The 19,842-nt window shown below is 31.7% G+C and overlaps 1 protein-coding gene across 1 annotated transcript; it reads right to left on the bottom strand.

Moving 5' to 3' along the window:
• Window positions 1-1,909: 1,909 nt before the first annotated feature.
• On the bottom strand, window positions 1,910-19,083 carry LOC143229949 (laminin subunit alpha-like). The gene is made up of 8 exons (XM_076462836.1): window positions 18,975-19,083; window positions 17,697-17,864; window positions 17,268-17,455; window positions 13,630-13,746; window positions 13,118-13,275; window positions 7,224-7,362; window positions 6,294-6,386; window positions 1,910-2,035 (listed from the first exon to the last, which is right to left on the bottom strand). Exons 1-7 carry the CDS (start codon window positions 19,054-19,056, stop codon window positions 6,300-6,302), a joined length of 939 nt encoding a protein of 312 aa, XP_076318951.1. The 5' UTR covers window positions 19,057-19,083; the 3' UTR covers window positions 1,910-2,035; window positions 6,294-6,299.
• Window positions 19,084-19,842: the final 759 nt, after the last annotated feature.

The following is a 19,842-nucleotide window of genomic DNA, read 5'->3' as shown; positions in this document are numbered from 1 at the left end:
AAGATTAGAGGATAAGAATAACCATGAAGTATATATAACTAATGATTATAATGACAAGAATGTTCATGAAGTATACAACCAATGATTATATTAAAGAATGTTCATGAAGTATATAACTCCAATGATTAGATGACAAGAAATTCATGAAGTATATAACCAATGATGACATGACAAGAATGTTCTATGAAGTATATAACCAATGATTATAATGACAAGAATGTCTATGAAGTATATAACCAATGATTATACGACAAGAATGTTCATGAACTATATAACCAATGATTATATGATAAGAATGTTCATGAAGTATATAACCAATGTTTATATGACAAGAATGTTCATGAAGTATATAACTAATGATTAGATGACAAGAATGTTCATGAAGTATATAACCAATGATTAGATGACAAGAATGTTCATGAAGTATATAACCAATGATAGATATGACAAGAATGTTCATGAAGTATATGACCAATGAATAGATGACAAGAATGTTCATGAAGTATATAACCAAATGATGAGATGACAAGAATATTCATGAAGTATATAACCAATGATTAGATGACAAGAATGTTCATGAAAGTATATAACCAATGATTAGATGACAAGAATGTTCATGAAGTATATAACTAATGATTATATGACAAGAATGTTCATGAAGTATATAACCAATGATTAGACGACAAGAATGTTCATGAAGTATATAACTAATGATTAGATGACAAGAATGTTCATGAAGTATATAACCAATGATTAGATGACAAGAATGTTCATGAAGTATATAACCAATGATTAGATGACAAGAATGTTCATGAAGTATATAACCAATGATTAGATGACAAGAATGTTCATGAAGTATATGGATGACAAGAATGTTCATGAAGTATATAACCAATGATTAGACGACAAGAATGTTCATGAAGTATATGGATGACAAGAATGTTCATGAAGTAATAACCAATGATTAAATGACAAGAATAACGAAAAATTATATAACAACTGATTAGATGACAAGAGTGTTCAGACATTATATAACAACTGATTAGGTGACAAAAATGTTCACACAACTATTTTACCCCTTTAATGGAGAACTGGAACTACTTTGAGGCAAATATGTATCATAATTCACCTACATTATATCAAATTGTAAATGCATAATATATAAGAAATGAATAAAAAGTCCATCTTCTGAAAAAAATAAAAACATACCATAATTATGTGCTGCTTCTAAAGCATGTTTAGCACTTTCATAACTGACAAGGTACTTGGTTAGCCTCGCTTTTCATAATCCTCTGGTAGTTTATCAGTAATGTCTTGGACACGCGATCAAGAGCTCCCTTAGCTATGTGCTTCAGCAGCCAGGGAATTATTGGCTGCTTCCTGTGCAATAACTTCCAGAGAGTATACAAAAGATTATTTGCTCAGTATAACAATCAACAAACAAGATCATTGTCTACTGACATCAGGCGCATAGTATAGCGTGTTTAATGATATTCTACATATGGACAAGATTGTTGTCTACTGACATCAGACCGTATTATATAACGCGGTTTAATGATATTCTACATATGAACAAGATTGTTGTCTACTGACATCAGACGCGTATAGTATAACGCGTTTAGTGATATATTCTACATATGAACAAGATTGTTGTCCACTGACATCAGACGCACAGTATAGCGTGCATAGTGATATTCTTACATATGAACAAGATTGTTGTCTACTGACATCAGATGTACAGTATAGCGTGTTTAGTGATATTCTACACATAAATAAGATTGTTGCCAATGTGACAGAGATGACAGTATAATCTGTGTATCCAAGCATATTTTGAATAAAGCAGATACACCAAAGAAAAGCTACAAAGTTATTTTTTTGTAATCATATCTATCAAAATTAAAATAAATACCTGAAGATATAAGGAAGCTTTATCCAGTTCTTTCTGTATGATGTCTAATTCTCGACAAGTTTCTTCCATTCTGCTCTGCCACCATTTGAACTCCATCTTTAGCTTGTTCTAGTTGAGGGTATAGTGCTGCCAAACATCCAGAAATGCTTGTTTTAGTATTTAAAAAATTCACATTGAAATGTACATTAATTAATATTAACTATAGTCTATACAATGCTGTCTTCTGTCTAGGTATGTCGAAAAATTTTCATTTTTAAAACTGTTTTATTAAATTACAGAATCTTAGTTTGTCCAGTGTACAAAATATGGTATATTATCTAGTTTCAGTTCTCAACTATTTAAACTTACCTTCAGTGGAAGTTATTAACAATGTATGATGGCATCCAAGCATTAAAAAAACAAATAGTTTGTGAAACCTTAATGATTCAATTTTTATCTTTGACAAAGTATATTATCAACATAATATGGTTTGTTAGTCATTGTCCCAAGTAAATATCTAAAGTAACCTGTGTATATTCTAACTTGCTAGTATTGATATCTACAGTAACTGTATATATTCTAACTTGCTAGCTGATATCTATATAGTAACTGTATATATTATAACTTGCTAGCTGATATCTATAGTAACTGTATATATTCTAACTTGCTAGCTGATATCTACAGTAACTGTATATATTCTAACTTGCTAGCTGATATCTATAGTAACTGTATATATTATATAGCTGATATCTATAGTAACTGTATATATTCTAACTTGCTAGCTGATATCTATAGTAACTGTATATATTATAACTTGCTAGCTGATATCTATAGTAACTGTATATGTCTAACTTGCTAGCTGATATCTGCCAGTAACTGTATATATTCTAACCTTTGCAGGATATCTACAGTAACTGTATATATATTGTAACTATGCAGCTGATATCTATATAGTAACTGTATATATTCTAACTCTGCTAGCTGATATCTATAGTAACTGTATATGTTGTAAACTTACTAGCTGATATCTATGGTAACTGTATATATTCTAACTTGCTAGCTGATATCTATAGTAACTGTATATATTCTAACTTTGCTAGCTGATATCTATAGTAACTGCATATATTCTAACTTGCTAGCTGATATCCATATAGTAACTGTATATTCTAACTTGCTAGCTGATCATCTATAGTAACTGTATATATATCCCAACCTGCTAGCTGATATCTATAGTGTAACTGCATATATCTTCTAACCTGCTAGCTGATATCTATAGTAACTGTATATATTGTAACTTGCTAACTGATATTCTATAGTAACTTAATATATTCTAACTTAGCTGATATCTATAGTAACTGTATATATTCTTAATCCTTGCCAGCTGATATCTATATAGTAATCTCTGTATATATTCTAATCTGCTAGCTGATATCTATAGTAACTGTATATTCTACCTGCTAGCTGATATCTATAGTAACTGCATATATTATAACTTGCTAGCTGATATCTATAGTAACTGTATATATTCTAACTTGCTAGCTGATATCTATAGTAACTGTATATATTCTAACTTGCTAGCTGATATCTAAAGTAACTGTATATATTCTAACTTGCTAGCTGATATCTATAGTAACTGTATATATTATAACTTGCTAGCTGATATCTATAGTAACTGTATATATTGTAACTTGCTAGCTGATATCTATAGTAACTGTATATATTATAACTTGCTAGCTGATATCTATAGTAACTGTATATATTCTAACTTGCTAGCTGATATCTAAAGTAACTGTATGTATATTCTAACTTGCTAGCTGATATCTATAGTAACTGTATATATTCTAACTTGCTAGCTGATATCTATAGTAACTGTATATATTCTAACTTGCTAGCTGATATCTATAGTAACTGTATATATTCTAACTTGCTAGCTGATATCTATAGTAACTGTATATATTCTAACTTGCTAGCTGATATCTAAAGTAACTGTATATATTCTAACTTGCTAGCTGATATCTATAGTAACTGTATATATTCTAACTTGCTAGCTGATATCTATAGTAACTGTATATATTCTAACTTGCTAGCTGATATCTATAGTAACTGTATATATTCTAACTTGCTAGCTGATATCTATAGTAACTGTATATATTCTAACTTGTTAGCTGATATCTATAGTAACTGTATATATTGTAACTTGCTAGCTGATATCTATAGTAACTGTATATATTCTAACTTGCTAGCTGATATCTATAGTAACTGTATATATTCTAACTTGCTAGCTGATATCTACAGTAAGTGTATATATTCTAACTTGCTAGCTGATATCTATAGTAACTGTATATATTCTAACTTGTTAGCTGATATCTATAGTAACTGTATATATTGTAACTTGCTAGCTGATATCTATAGTAACTGTATATATTCTAACTTGCTAGCTGATATCTATATAGTAACTGTATATATTCTAACTTGCTAGCTGATATCTATAGTAAGTGTATATATTCTAACTTGCTAGCTGATATCTATAGTAACTGTATATATTCTAACTTGCTAGCTGATATCTAAAGTAACTGTATATATTCTAACTTGCTAGCTGATATCTATAGTAACTGTATATATTATAACTTGCTGGCTGATATCTATAGTAACTGTATATATTCTAACTTGCTAGCTGATATCTATAGTAACTGTATATATTGTAACTTGCTAGCTGATATCTATAGTAACTGTATATATTCTAACTTGCTAGCTGATATCTATAGTAACTGTATATATTATAACTTGCTAGCTGATATCTATAGTAACTGTATATATTATAACTTGCTAGCTGATATCTATAGTAACTGTATATATTATAACTTGCTAGCTGATATCTATAGTAACTGTATATATTCTAACTTGCTAGCTGATATCTATAGTAACTGTATATATTCTAACTTGCTAGCTGATATCTATAGTAACTGTATATATTGTAACTTGCTAGCTGATATCTATAGTAACTGTATATATTCTAACTTGCTAGCTGATATCTATAGTAACTGTATATATTCTAACTTGCTAGTTGATATCTATAGTAACTGTATATATTGTAACTTGTTAGCTCATTTGTACTAAAAAGTAATATTTAAATTAATCTGAAAAACATTTCATCAACCTGAAATCTTTACATAACTTTAAATACTTTGAAATTAACAACAAATTAACAGAGGTCAAACAACTTGAAACAACAACAATACCTGAAACTATTAAATATCTTAACATATTATAACAATAACAATATATTTAACTACTGGAAACTATTTCATCATAACATATTATAACAATAACAGTATCACAACAAATAGGTAACTATTTAATTTTAACATATTATAATAATAACACTATCATTTACTAGTTGGAATCTATTACATATCTTAAAAGATTATAACAATACCTGCATCAACGTGAAACTATTACATATCCTTACATATTAGAACAATACCTTTATCAGCGTGAAACTATTTATCTTAGCAAATTATAACAAGAACACTTGTATTAGCCTGAAATTATTACGTATTTTAGCAGATCATAATAATACCTTTATGAACCTGAAAATATTATATATCTTAACTATAACTAGAATGCCTGTATCACCTTGAAACTATTACATTACTTATCAAATTATAACAAGAACACCTGTATCACCTTGAAACTATTACATTGGTTATCAAATTATAACAAGAACACCTGTACCAACATGAAACTATTAAATTACTTATCAAATTATAACAAGAACACCTGTACCAACATGAAACTATTACATATCCTAACAGATCATAAAAACACCTTTATTAACCTGAAACTATTATAAAGTTTTAACAATAAGGGTACAGAAGGATAATACACCATAATTTCAACTAACATTTAGATGAGTATACTAGTTATAAATATGAATAAGCAGTTAGTGAGTGTCAGCCAGCCAAAGGTGTATTATTAATCTCAGGAGTAAATGAGAAGGTAGTAAGTGTTCACTTATATTCACTTTTGTACTTTATTAAATTAATCATCAGGTTTGTAAAGAGATACTACTGGAAGTGTAAATTGTATTTGTGAACTTAAGCCTAAAACCTTTTCATTGTAAAAGTAGTTCATAGCAAGTTTTAAGAAAATAAAAACTAACTTGTTAATATTATATGGACTATTTTCAACAAATAGCCTAAAAGAACCCACTCAATGAAAAACATATCATAGTGATATCTTAAACAACTTAAAAACCAAAACAGTATTCATCAACTTGGAATAAAATCTCAAAACAGCTGAAAAGTCAAACTTCTCCAATTTAAAATGTGATTGAAACAGTACAAGTTCTTCAACTTAGAAGTAATAATCACTGTTGATTAATTTGTTTTGTAAGTAAACTTACCATCATCTACTTTCTTCTGGGTTTCTGAGCTTCCTCTAGTAATTCAATACTTCTGTTTTTGGACCCTTCAGCTCTTCCTGCCATTCCATCAGACTACAGCAAATATTAACAAACTATTTAAAACATTTTACTAACACATCACTTCTGCTATTTTCTAATGCTATATTCACAAATTTGCTTTGGTTCTCTCAGTTTAATTAGCTCAAGGATTTCATTTAAGCAATATCTGTCAGGTTGTCAGGCTTCTAAGTCAGACCTCTGCTTAAAGATACCTGATACAAGAGGACAGCCTAGAAGGGCTTGGCAGTTCCAATGAGCTCCTCTGCTGGATATTATAAAAATATAGCCTGGGATTACTACCTGTAACCCTCATGAAATAATATAATTCATGCACCAACAACTTTATGTTAGTTCATACTGCAACAATCTTTTATATGCATTTCACAGAGTTACTCTTACATATATAGTTTATTTAGTACATGACTTGTATTAAACAAAACTTACATACATGAAAAATATTCTATGATAAATAAAATACCATTGACATTTGTACTATTTTATATCATAAGTTACATCAGTATCTAAAGAGTTTGTAAGAACAATTTTAATATTGTTATTTATTTAATATATTGTTTTACAAATTACCATATTAAATACAAAATACCAGTTATATATATAAAATGACTGAAGCCAGAATAATATTCATAAAGGCCTTTCGGTACCAATCCTGTTAATACCCCACTCCTTTCACAGCTCAACAGGCCCACTCTCCTATAATGAGTATGATCTTGTAATAAATTTTATAATTTATACAACCTAAAGAAAACCAGAGAAAGCCTTATTCTAACTATAAGTACGACAAGTTGCTATGGCTAACAGTCATGTTGTAGAAAATCATTTTAATTAACATTTCTAACAATCTTGACTTACCAATTCTGCTGCTTGATTAGCAGCTTCCACAGCTGCCTGTGCTGCTTTAAGAGCATCATCAATGGCATCCACTATGTTCCCATATGCTGTAGCAGCTTTCACAGCACCATCAGCACTATCACGGGTGTCTGCCAGCAGACTAACACAGATGTGAGAAGTTCATTTTAGCTTTTGTGTTTACTTTACATTTGATATCCTGTAACCAATGAATCTATCCATTTCATAATCCTTTTATGGTCCTAATTTTTTTAATCACTTTGAACATCAGCAAAATTTTATTGATTACTCTGAATGTTAGCTGGTTTATCTTAACCATTAACTATCCTAAATAGCAGTAAAGTTTTAACTTAGCACGTAACTATTTGAAGTAATACTCATATTTACAGTTTGACAGTTAACTAACCTAACCAGGGGCATAGCCAGGGGGGTTTGGGGGTTAAAACACCCCCCCCATGGATCCAAAAGTTTTAGACAAGTTCAGTTGCCACCTGTGAAGTTTCATAAAGATCCGTGATTGCATGACAGATAATTTCACACACAACAAATGGTCAAATACAAATTTCTGACTGAACACTTTTAATACAGCAAGTTTTGTCAGAACTAGAGAAATACAATCAAATATCTATGAAAGGCTCAAACGCCTGTTCGTTCTTGTCAGGACATCTACAACACAGTTTGGTTCAACTTTAATATCACGGTGAATGTATAATGAGGTCAGGCCGTTCAATCGATCTTCAGTGGTGGTATTTCTCAAATAAGTTTTGAGTCTTCTGAGAGTTGAAAACAAATGCTCCACTGAGCTTGTTGACACAGGCAGCATGGCAAATACTTTCAACAGTCTAGAAATGACTGGGAACATTTCTGCATTGCACATTGCATATGCATCTATGACATTTTTTGGTCTGTTGTTCACAAGTGGTTTGTACCAAACCCTAAGTTCACCTTCTGCAGCTAGTGAAGTGCTGTCAATGTCAGCCTTGTATATATATTGACCAACTCTTTAATTTGGTCACATTGTTGTGCTGTAGGTTCTGACAGTTCTGTGGTAGATCCTGATGGCAGTAGACACATGAAGTTTGTAAGGAGAGTTTTGTGACTGGACAGGCGGTCACATAATTTGTAAAGAAAGTGATCAACAAATGGTACAAATACAACAATACAAAAGTACTCCTCAGGGCTAGTGGTTTGTGGGTTAGCACGGTACATCTTTTAGCCTGCCTTGGCATTATGATGTCAATTTGAAGCTCACTACACAGAGTTTGAGCCTCACAGAAAATGTTATTAAATCCATTCACAGTATTATTTCTGAGTGAATGGATTAAATCTTCTATTATTTCTGCATGATGCATCACAGCACCTAAATCAATGTTCTGTTGCTGCAATAAGTTGCACAGCGGTAAACTAAAGGAAAACAATTTAGCAATGGTAAGTAGAGTGATGATGAATTCTGGCTGTGTTATAGAACACAATAATTGAGTGGCTTGCATGACAGAATCTCTGTCTTGCCAACCTGATATGATCTCAAGGGCATCTGCAACTGCATGGATTAATTCTAGAAAGACAATGACTAAGTCATGCCTCTCAACCCACTGGGTGGGGCAGAGACCTTTCAAACTTTTTTTTTTTCGATTCAGGTGCTTTATTATCCACCGAAAGAGCCAAACGTGTTTTAGTTTGGGTGTATTGAGAAAGTTTTCAATGCTAGAAATTACTCCCATGCAATTTCGCACAGGAACTTCTTTACAAGCATCAGAAATTGCCAAGTTTAGGGAATGGGCACTGCAGTGTACATAGGGTGCAAGTTGGAATTTATCAGTTATGTGTCTCTGGACACCATTGAATTTCCCACTCATAAAGGTAGCACCGTCAGATCCTTGTCCTCACAGGTAAGCCATGTCAATACCATATTTTGTCAGATTGGTTATGATAATATCAGCCAAGTTTCTACCTGTCACATCATAAACAGGTATAAATTTCAAAAAATCTTCCCTCATTGCAACAGAGTTGTCATTGGCATGCAAATATCTAACACACAGCAAAAAACTGTTCAATGTCTGAAATATCTGTTGTTTCATTAGCTAATACTGAGAAACACTTTGCAGCATTAACCCTGTTGACCAAAGCATCAAGAACATGAGTATTACAGGCATTGATGATTTCATTTTGAATTTGAGGACTCAGATACGTAGCATTCCTCTTTGTACTCTTAAGGCTTGCTGAAAGCTTGACATCACCCTTTGCCCTGTAGCGCAAAATTGCTTGAAAATTCCCATCATTATTGATGGGCTCCTCATCAGTTTCACCAACAAACATTGGACCAGAATCATATTTTCCCCTCAAAGCTAAACCATGTCTCCCACACAGCAATACAGTATCAATAATAGGCATTAAATATTGCCGGTTCTGTTCAATTTCTTGCTTGTAAGTTGCATCAAGCTTCAAGTGTACAGATGAACTTGTGTTTATGACCCATAAAAAATTGTTAGCTTTTTCTTTGCTGTCTTGGTGGTGCTGTTTCAATTCATGTGCCTTGAAGTCTTCAACAGCTTTCTTCCAGTTTGTGTATGGAAATTTCACTAGTTGTCCAACACCAGCACCATCAGGAGCAAAAAGACAGCAGTACTTGCAGAAAGCACCCTTTGCATGTTGACTGTAGAGTAGCCATCTCCACCGTGAAAGCCAACGATACAGAGTGTTTGCATGATTTTTAATACAAAATTAATATAACGAGGAGTCGACTTACCTGTTTACCAATGCTGACATCACCAGAAATGTAATTTTCAATGTCCCAGACTGGACCTGAGTTGGTAGTGACAGCACTGGTAGAAGGCCACAGTGATGACTCCGACAATTCAGTTGACATTTCTGATTCAACCTGATTGGCTGCAGCAGATTGATCAGGTTCAGCCTCATGAATGAGTTTAAAGAACCCATGTAGTGTATTTTGCTTTTTCAGGCTTGACATAGTGAATGTATGTTAATCGCAACTTTTGTTTGTCAACATCACATTATTTTTGTCAACGTCACATTCACAGTACCATTGGCACTATCTATAGTGAATGATTCACTATAGACGTCGCCAATCGTATTAGGTTAGTGCCATGGTGCTGCCAGCCCGACACAGTGCCACCTACTGTTTATTTGTGAAGTTAATTCTTGAAATCCATAGAATCTGAACATACACTGTCCATGATATTTGAATACAGATTATAGACACTATACATATATTTTGCACTCTCCTGAGTGACCCTATATTATATATGTTGACGACAGAGCTGTAGGCCTATTTTCCTGGGCCTGATAACTAGGGCTGTGACGATTACACGATTAACCGGTTACAGTTCGGTTACTGCTCTTAACCGGTTACGGATTTCCTAACCAGTTAATCTAAGATTCTTTTCCGAGAAAAATAAACGAGGGAAAACAATACAATTATCGACATTTGTGTGTAAATATTCCATTATTTGACCTTGACATTGGTATGTTTGCCTATCGCGATTTTACGAACTGCTTGCCTTTTTGTTTGGTTGAATTATTGTTGTTGCTGTTATTGTTGAAAGCCTTTAGAGTTTTTGTTAACGTTCAGTGCGGCCATCACGCGCAAATTCCTAGGGCTGTGATGATTACACGATTAACCGGTTACGGTTACGAGGCAAAAATTAACCGGTTCCAAAAGTCCGTAATCATTGCAGCCCTACTGATAACTTTAAGTTATACATTATATATATATGTAGGTCTGTATATTTATTTATGATTAAAAAAATAAGACAAACATCTCAGTGTGCCATTCTAAAATTTGCCAAAAAGGTGGTCTCAGAATGCATAGTTCAGGCTTTTCTTTTATGTTTTTATTTAAACATTTCACGGGGGGCATGTCCCCACGGACCCCCTAGCATGGCTTCGCACATGCGGCTCTTGCATCAAGAACTCAAACTAAAAAAAAACAAGACAAAAAGCCAATGACCATTTCTGGCTATGCCCCTGAACCTAACTGTAACTAAAATTACAGCTCAATCTTTATCATTTTTGGATAATAATATTAAATGTCAACATAAATCTATAGTGATATCAGTCAGATTGATTTTAAATGGAATTATTATTTTACGTTACGATTTCTCAATCTCAGGTAGTATTATGCTTGATCTTGTACTTCAGTCTAATCATTTGAACTTCACAATTAACTGTTATGAATACTACTATGAATGTTTCTAATCATTTGAACTTCACAATTAACTGTTATGAACACTACTATGAATGTTTCTAATCATTTGAACTTCACAATTAACTGTTATGAACACTACTATGAATGTTTCTAATCATTTGAACTTCACAATTAACTGTTATGAATACTACTATGAATGTTTCTAATCATTTGAACTTCACAATTAACTGTTATGAATACTACTATGAATGTTTCTAATATGTAAGCACCTGGAATTATATTAAGTTTTCAGTGATGTCGAGAAACCCACTTGTTGAGAAATTTATATGCAAAAACGTGTTGTTTGGTTTGAGAAAACAAATGGCCTAAGCATGGGCAACCCAGTATCACCAGTTCTAGCCAATATTTTTATGACACAAGTTGAAACACAAGCAATTAACACAGCATTACATCCACCACTATACTGGTACAGATATGTAGATGACACGGTTCTTGGGATTCAAATCTACAGAACACATACTTAATTTTTTCAATCACATTAACTCTATACATCCCAACATTAACTTCACATGTGAACAGGAAGAAAGCAATCAAATATCATTTCTGAACCTCAAAATTACAAGAACTGACACACAATTCAAAACAGAAATCCACCGAAAAATCACCCACACTGGACTATACATTCCTTGGGACTCAGCACATGAAACAAAACAAAAACTCAACATACTAAGAAACCAAATAAACACAGCCATAAAACTATGCTCACCAGATAAAATTAATGATGAATTAGACAAAATAAAACAATACTTCATCAACATCAATAAGTTTCCTCCACAAACCGTAAAAAACATTATACGCACACACCTAGACAGAAAGCAAAATCAACCAACTAAAATAAATATATCTCACGAATCAAAAAATCACGAAACCATATACTGCTGTATACCATATATTCCTGACATCAGCAAACAAATAACCAACATTTGGCAAAAATTAGTAACAAAATATGACATTCCAGTTAATACCAAATTTATTCAAAAACCAGGCACAAAACTGAGGTCTATACTATGTAAAAACTACACTGACAAACACCACACCAACATTATTTACAAAATACAATGTGATAACTGCCACGACTTCTATATTGGAGAAACAAGTAGAAAAATGGAAACCAGATTCAAAGAACATAAAGTCACCTTTACACGTTTTCGAACACTGCAAGTCAAATAAACACAACATAACCATAGAAAACACTCAAATATTAAATAAAGAAACAAACAAACAAACGCAAAATTAAAGAAGCCTTACTTATACAACAACTTAAACCCAAAATAAACCAATATAAAGGAACGCCTTTATACCTATATTAATATAATAAAATAAATAAAATTATATATTCAAACATCTAACACCGCCCTCTACATTCCGACACTCAGTTACACAACCCCTTCCAAACATGTGGTCAGCTTCCGGTCAGTTACCTCTTTCTTTCTTTGTGAACCTGACGATGACCGAAGAAGGTCGAAACGTTGTTCGCTCTTCTACGTAAAATATTTTCTCAACCCAAACGAGCCGTTTTTGCATATAAATTTATATTAAGTTTTGAATCTACCTTTTTTACCTGGGACGATATCTTGGTTTAACAACAATTTATCTTGATACGAAATATTTAACCATTTATCTTTCATTCTTTTAGGTTACATATATCAGTTTGTTCAGGTTAAACACATACCTGTCTAACAATGCAGCCTGTTCCATCAGATCACTTGCATGTTTCTTAGCTTCATCAACAAGAGGGCGTACTTCATCAAGTTCCTCTTCTTGTCCGTTCAGTTTTTCCTTAAGTTCATCAATGGCTCTGGCTAACCTTGAGGAGTCCAAATCTAATTTCTGGTATGAAAATTTAAAAATTTTTATTTCGTAATTATGGTCACAGAGAAACTGAATATAATATGTGCATGTTAATCAACACTGACACCATTAATAAATGAATAACTCTCTTGTTGATTAAAAGCATCTCAATATCAGACCACATATACCAAATGTTAAGTTCAAGTTACACTTATATTTTTATTAATTGAAATAATTTCAATATTTAATTACATGTACAAAATATTGAAGCCTAACATACACTTATTTTATAAGGGATTAAAATGACTTCAAGTTTTTATTATACTAAATATAAAATCCAACTCACACTTCATAGATATAGATATTACTGTAAATAGAATTTAAGAAACTCACACTAAAAGCAGTTTCTGCATCTTCTAAAGCTTTCTTTGCAGCTTCAAGCAATTCTTTAGCTTCATCTAATGTCTTGTTTGTCCCTGCTGCCAATTGGTTGATAGAACCAATTATTCCCTATGATAAAACATTTGTGTGTGTAATAAAACTGTATTGAGCACTATGACTCATTGATTGATTCATCAGAAAAAACTTTAGTTATTAACAACAATGCAGTAAGCAAGATCTTTTTGTAGGCTTCCCACATCCACTACACTTTCTCCCACATTCAAAAACATAAAATATATTCCTTTCTCTCTTTAACTGTCAGTCCTTCTTCTGTCACTGAATCATCTAATATCAAAACACTTTTTAAGTAACAAAAAATACAATAATTATAAAATGTATCAAGTAATGGTAGCTACCTTCTAACTTCTCTTGCTTGTTTGTCTGTTTTTTTAATTTCGCACAAAGCTACTCGAGGGCTATTTGTGCTAGCCATCCCGAATTTAGTAATGTAAGACTAGAGAGAAGGCAGCTAGTCATCACCACCCACCACCAACTCTTGGGCTACTCTTTTACCAATGAATAGTGGGATTGACCATCACATTATAATGCCCCCATGGCTGAAAGAGCGAGCATGTTTGGCGCGACGAGGATGCAAACCCACAACCCTCAGATTACGAGTCGCACACCTTAACACGCTTGGCCATGCCGGGCCAACTTCTCTTGCATCATGAGTGATCACAGCTGCCTGGTCAGAGGTAAATGCTGTTTTTATTTTTTATTTCATAATATTATTATTCACGCTTTTATTAAATTGCAACAGAACATTGCCAAATCTTTTAATTTAGATTCAAAATGTGCATTAATTACTGATAAAAAATTAATTTAACTCACTTGGGATCTTACCTACATATTTACAATTTACTTTAAAAGCTTGAAACTCATCTTTCTGATAACAATTCATGTACAATATTGTTGGAAAAAGGTACTGTTAACATTTCTCAGTTCTTGTGTCTCCTTACATGAGCAGTGTATCCAATTACTGTTTTGACAACAGATAATATAGTGTTATTTTACAGGTAAGGATGAAATCACAGCAAGATCACACATCGGTTAGTATTTAATGATGGTTCTAAAAAGAGAATTTGAAACTTCACCCCCAGTATATGAAATTTGGAGATAAAAACTCAGTTAATATTATATCTTTTAATTGCCACATGTTATTTTTAAGATTTTTGTTTCCAATACTAAGTTTCCAGTTTTAGGTAAACACAAAAGGTGCACAGACTTTTTGGGCCATCTTCCACCCAAGTCCTGATGTTGTTGTCTTACCTGTTCTTAAGTGGTAATTATGAGGAGATACATTAATTTGATCAGGATTTAGAATGCACAGTAATCTTTCAGAATTTCGAAAAATAAAAACCTTACAAATTATTTCAATAAATAAATTGTACTTTTTAAAATATGAGTGTATTAAAATAAAAAGAATCAATACACCAGGAACAAGTCTACAACAGACTGAACTCATCAGTACATTGGTCCTTCTCATTCTGATACATAAGAATCAACATAAGTCACCATAATGTTTGAATGATTCATTATTTTAACTGTAAAACAAATAAAGCACAACAGTCACATTGATAACATTTCTAACATCAGAGACCTTTTCCATTGTACAAATTTTCTATGTCAGGAAGATTTCTCAATACTATGTCAACAGTAAGTATGAGAAATCCTGTTTCACCTGTTTTAGCTGATCTATTATGGTCAGAATTGAAAGAATTGCTATTTCCACATCACTACAACCTCCAGTTTGGATCCATTATATTGAGGGAATTACATCCTTGTAACAAATTGACTACATCCATAATTTTCTTTGTTATTTGAATACACTCCACACAACATAATGTTTACCATTTAAACATTAATTCAATATAAAAATTAATAAAAAAGTTAAAATTTTCATATACTAAATTAATATGTATTTCCAATAAGTATTTATCTCTACTCACAAGCTATTATCATTCAGTCCTGCCATCCATATGCAAACGTTTACTTTACCACATGGAAATCAACTGTTACAATAGAATACTTAATAACTTCACAACAACAAGGAAATAAACAGTTAGAATGATCTTATTAATTCCTTCAAATTCTTCACAACAACATGATAATCAACAGTTAGAATGATCTTACTAATTCCTTCAAATTCTTCACAACAACATGATAATCAACAGTTAGAATGATCTTATTAATTCCTTCAAATTCTTCACAACAACATGGAAATCAACAGTGAGAATGATCTTACTAATTCCTTCAAATTCTTCACAACAACATGGAAATCAACAGTTAGAATGGTCTTATTAATTCCTTCAAATTCTTCACAACAACATGATAATCAACAGTTAGAATGATCTTATTAATTCCTTCAAATTCTTCACAACAACATGGAAATCAACAGTTAGAATGGTCTTATTAATTCCTTCAAATTCTTCACAACAACATGGAAATCAACAGTTAGAATGGTCTTATTAATTCCTTCAAATTCTTCACAACAACATGATAATCAACAGTTAGAATGATCTTATTAATTCCTTCAAATTCTTCACAACAACATGATAATCAACAGTTAAAATGATCTTATTAATTCCTTCAAATTCTTCACAACAACATGGAAATCAACAGTTAGAATAACCTTATTAATTCCTTCAAATTCTTCACAACAACATGATAATCAACAGTTAAAATGATCTTACTAATTCCTTCAAATTCTTCACAACAACATGGAAATCAACAGTTAGAATGGTCTTATTAATTCCTTCAAATTCTTCACAACAACATGATAATCAACAGTTAGAATGGTCTTATTAATTCCTTCAAATTCTTCACAACAACATGATAATCAACAGTTAAAATGATCTTATTAATTCCTTCAAATTCTTCACAACAACATGATAATCAACAGTTAAAATGATCTTATTAATTCCTTCAAATTCTTCACAACATGATAATCAACAGTTAGAATGATTTTATTAATTCCTTCAAATTCTTCACAACAACATGATAATCAACAGTTAAAATGATCTTATTAATTCCTTCAAATTCTTCACAACAACATGATAATCAGCAGTTAAAACGATCTTATTAATTCCTTCAAATTCTTCACAACAACATGGAAATCAACAGTGAGAATGATCTTACTAATTCCTTCAAATTCTTCACAACAACATGGAAACCAACAGTTAGAATGGTCTTATTAATTCCTTCAAATTCTTCACAACAACATGATAATCAACAGTTAGAATGATCTTATTAATTCCTTCAAATTCTTCACAACAACATGATAATCAACAGTTAGAATGATCTTATTAATTCCTTCACATTCTTCACAACAACATGGAAATCAACAGTAAAAACTCAACATAAATTAATTTTAATAATAATCTTCTTAATTCACCTAACAATATGGAGCTCAACTGAACTTAACAAGCAGAATGGTGTGCTCTATTCCCTCAGCCATCCTAAAGTAGGAAAGTCGATAGTTCTCAAGCGTTCAATACCCTCATTCACTCAATCAATAGAAGATAGTCACACTGACATGACCATTTCTTTAAATTACATAAAAACAATAAAACAATGATCTACAAACATACGGTCACGTTAGCCTGCCTGATCGCATCATTTAACTCTCGGGTCTCTTGAGCAACATCTTGAGCATCACGACTATGGTTTCTCAACTCTTCTAGTAGCTCATTCAACTTGTTCAGTTGCTCATCCAATTCTCCAGCTCGCTCCTTATTCAGAGTAGCAGGTTTTTGGAAGTTCTTGACATGTTCCAACACTGTATATAAAAATGTTTACAAGGAAATTTTTTCTACCTATGTTTAATTGTTAATAAACTGAAAATATGCTATAAATACACATTTATCATATCTCAACCTAAAATGATGTATAAAACAAGAAACCTTAAGACTGATTTTCTTATTTCAGCACCTTTTTTATATCTTAGGAAAAATGTCACTATATAAAAATGTTAGGATTCATGCTGCTACATAAAAATTTCAAAATTCAAAGAAACCTACATTCCTTGGCTAGTTCCAATTCATCTTCAGTATCATTTTTTCGTGATGTAAAATCTCGATCTCTGATCTCTTGTAGAATTCTCTCAGCCCTTGCAATTAATTTATCAAGGTTAGGCCCTGCTGTATCTAACAGTCCTTCAGCTAATGCTGTTAATTCACCAACAGTATCTGGAGTAATAACAATGCTTGTGTCAGGAAGACATAAAAAATATTAATAAAAAAATATGCCTCGTTTATTTTAAGATGTTACTTAGAAATAGCCATTAGCATATGTGTACAAAAATAATTTGTATCGCACAATGATCTTACTAACTATATCTTAAAACTACAATGAATTGCTTACAACAGCCAAGACTTAAAAACAATAAAGTATTTCACAGTAACCATGAGTAGTAGTAGGAGAAATGTTTTCAAAAATTAAAAGAGAGTACCATGAAGTAGAATAATTGTCATAAAACAAATGGTGGTTTAAAAACAGTATTTATTAAACACATGAGATAATATCTAACAAGTTGTGTGTCATATATATGACAAAAAGATATAAAACATTTTTATATAAATCTTTAAAAAGTGACATCTTCTAAAAAAAAACCACACAATCTAATATCATGTGCTAAAAATATAAAATTTCAACCAATAAATTTGTTAAATTAAGTTTACTTTAGTATACAATTACTATTATACTGGAGTATGTGTGCCTGTGTTATTCCTACTTGCACACAGTTGGATGACTCAAGATGATTTCTGGTATGGTAATTGGAAAGAGTCTTATGGTGTATCATTTCTTTTTAGATTTTTAGAACAGAAGAGAGATAAGAAAAACATTAGGCAACATTTTCTCTTTTTTACAGACTTTTGGCTTTACATTTAAAGATACACACACCTAATCAGTTAAATCAATCAACAATGATTTTCCCCAAATCAGAGTATGCAATTATCACCTGATGAGGTAATTCAGAATATGATAACAAAGAAAGTAGGAAGGATAGCATTATCTAATGTTGTCCTTTTTATAGTATTTGCTTCCTGAACAGGTACTCTCAGCACTGTTTTATAGATTTAATAATTACAGAAGCCTTTCTCTAGATGTATAGACTTAAACATAACAATCAAAAGAACATGATTACAGAAGTTGAACTAATTAACTCAATTTTGCTCAAACCCCTATCACTGATTTCTTAACTGATATTTCATAGGTTCTATCATTCTGTCTTAATTTTATCTTCTACAGATTTTAAAACCAATGCTGTGAAAAGATTACATCATTCATAAACTGACCTCTTGCTTTCTTAACAGCATCTTGAATGAGTTTTTCTACTTCGAGAGCTTCTTGTCTTGTCTTGTCTGCATTCATACGCATTACCTCTTTAGCTTCTCCAGTTCCTTTGTCAGCCTGTCCAAAAAAAACAACACTTTATGTGAACCAATAAACAAGATCCAAAATATGGATAAAACAACACTTTATAAACAATGAACCAATAGAGATAAAACAACACTTTATAGGAAAGGGTAGAATGTGAACTAAACAATGAAGTAATAAATGGAATCAACAAAATGGATAAAATAATTTAATGTAGAGGTTAAATGTGACTCAAACAATGAGATAATCTGAAGATCTCAGAAATACAGTAAAATAACTTAGCATTATATGAAAATTCTGAACTAAAGTAGAAGCTAAACAGCATTCAAAAACCTAACACATAAATCTAACAATGAGATAATTAAGTAGATCCAAAAATACTGGAAAATTAATAACTGACAAAAAAAGTTATTTGAATTATAAATGTTAAGTTTTGCAATCAGGTTATACAGAAATTGAGTACATTATTGTAAAATAATTTTGGAGCCTGTATGTTTTTGTATAGCATAGCATGAATACTCAATTCATTCTCCAACTGTTGAAAGTATGTGACAGTTGAACAACTATGCCATGGAAAGAAATTGTGTATGCCTGAATTGTGTCACTGTTCTATGGAAAAGTCTTCTTGGTGATATTATGTACTGTTTCTTTGGGATGTGAACAGCTATTATCAGTGACTTTTGTGCTTGTGTATTCTTAACTGTTACAAGATGCTGAACTTTGTATATCACATATTGAGTGTGACTTGTTGTAGGGCTCTTTCTCAGAGGTCTTGGCATCCCAAGA

Source organism: Tachypleus tridentatus, chromosome 10, assembly GCF_004210375.1.
Source record: "Tachypleus tridentatus isolate NWPU-2018 chromosome 10, ASM421037v1, whole genome shotgun sequence".
Taxonomy (NCBI): Eukaryota; Metazoa; Arthropoda; class Merostomata; order Xiphosura; family Limulidae; genus Tachypleus; species Tachypleus tridentatus.
This window is presented reverse-complemented; position numbering and strand designations above follow the sequence as displayed.

Excerpts from the sequence above, each read along its gene's own strand:
- LOC143229949 (XM_076462836.1), bottom strand. The coding sequence starts at position 19,056 with ATGCGTATGAATGCAGACAAGACAAGACAAGAAGCTCTCGAAGTAGAA. Across the intron at positions 17,456-17,696 it reads ATTGGAACTAGCCAAGGAAT|TGTTGGAACATGTCAAGAAC; the intron begins GTAGGTTTCTTT and ends TTTTATATACAG. Across the intron at positions 13,747-17,267 it reads TCAGGCAGGCTAACGTGACC|GGAATAATTGGTTCTATCAA; the intron begins GTATGTTTGTAG and ends GTTTTATCATAG.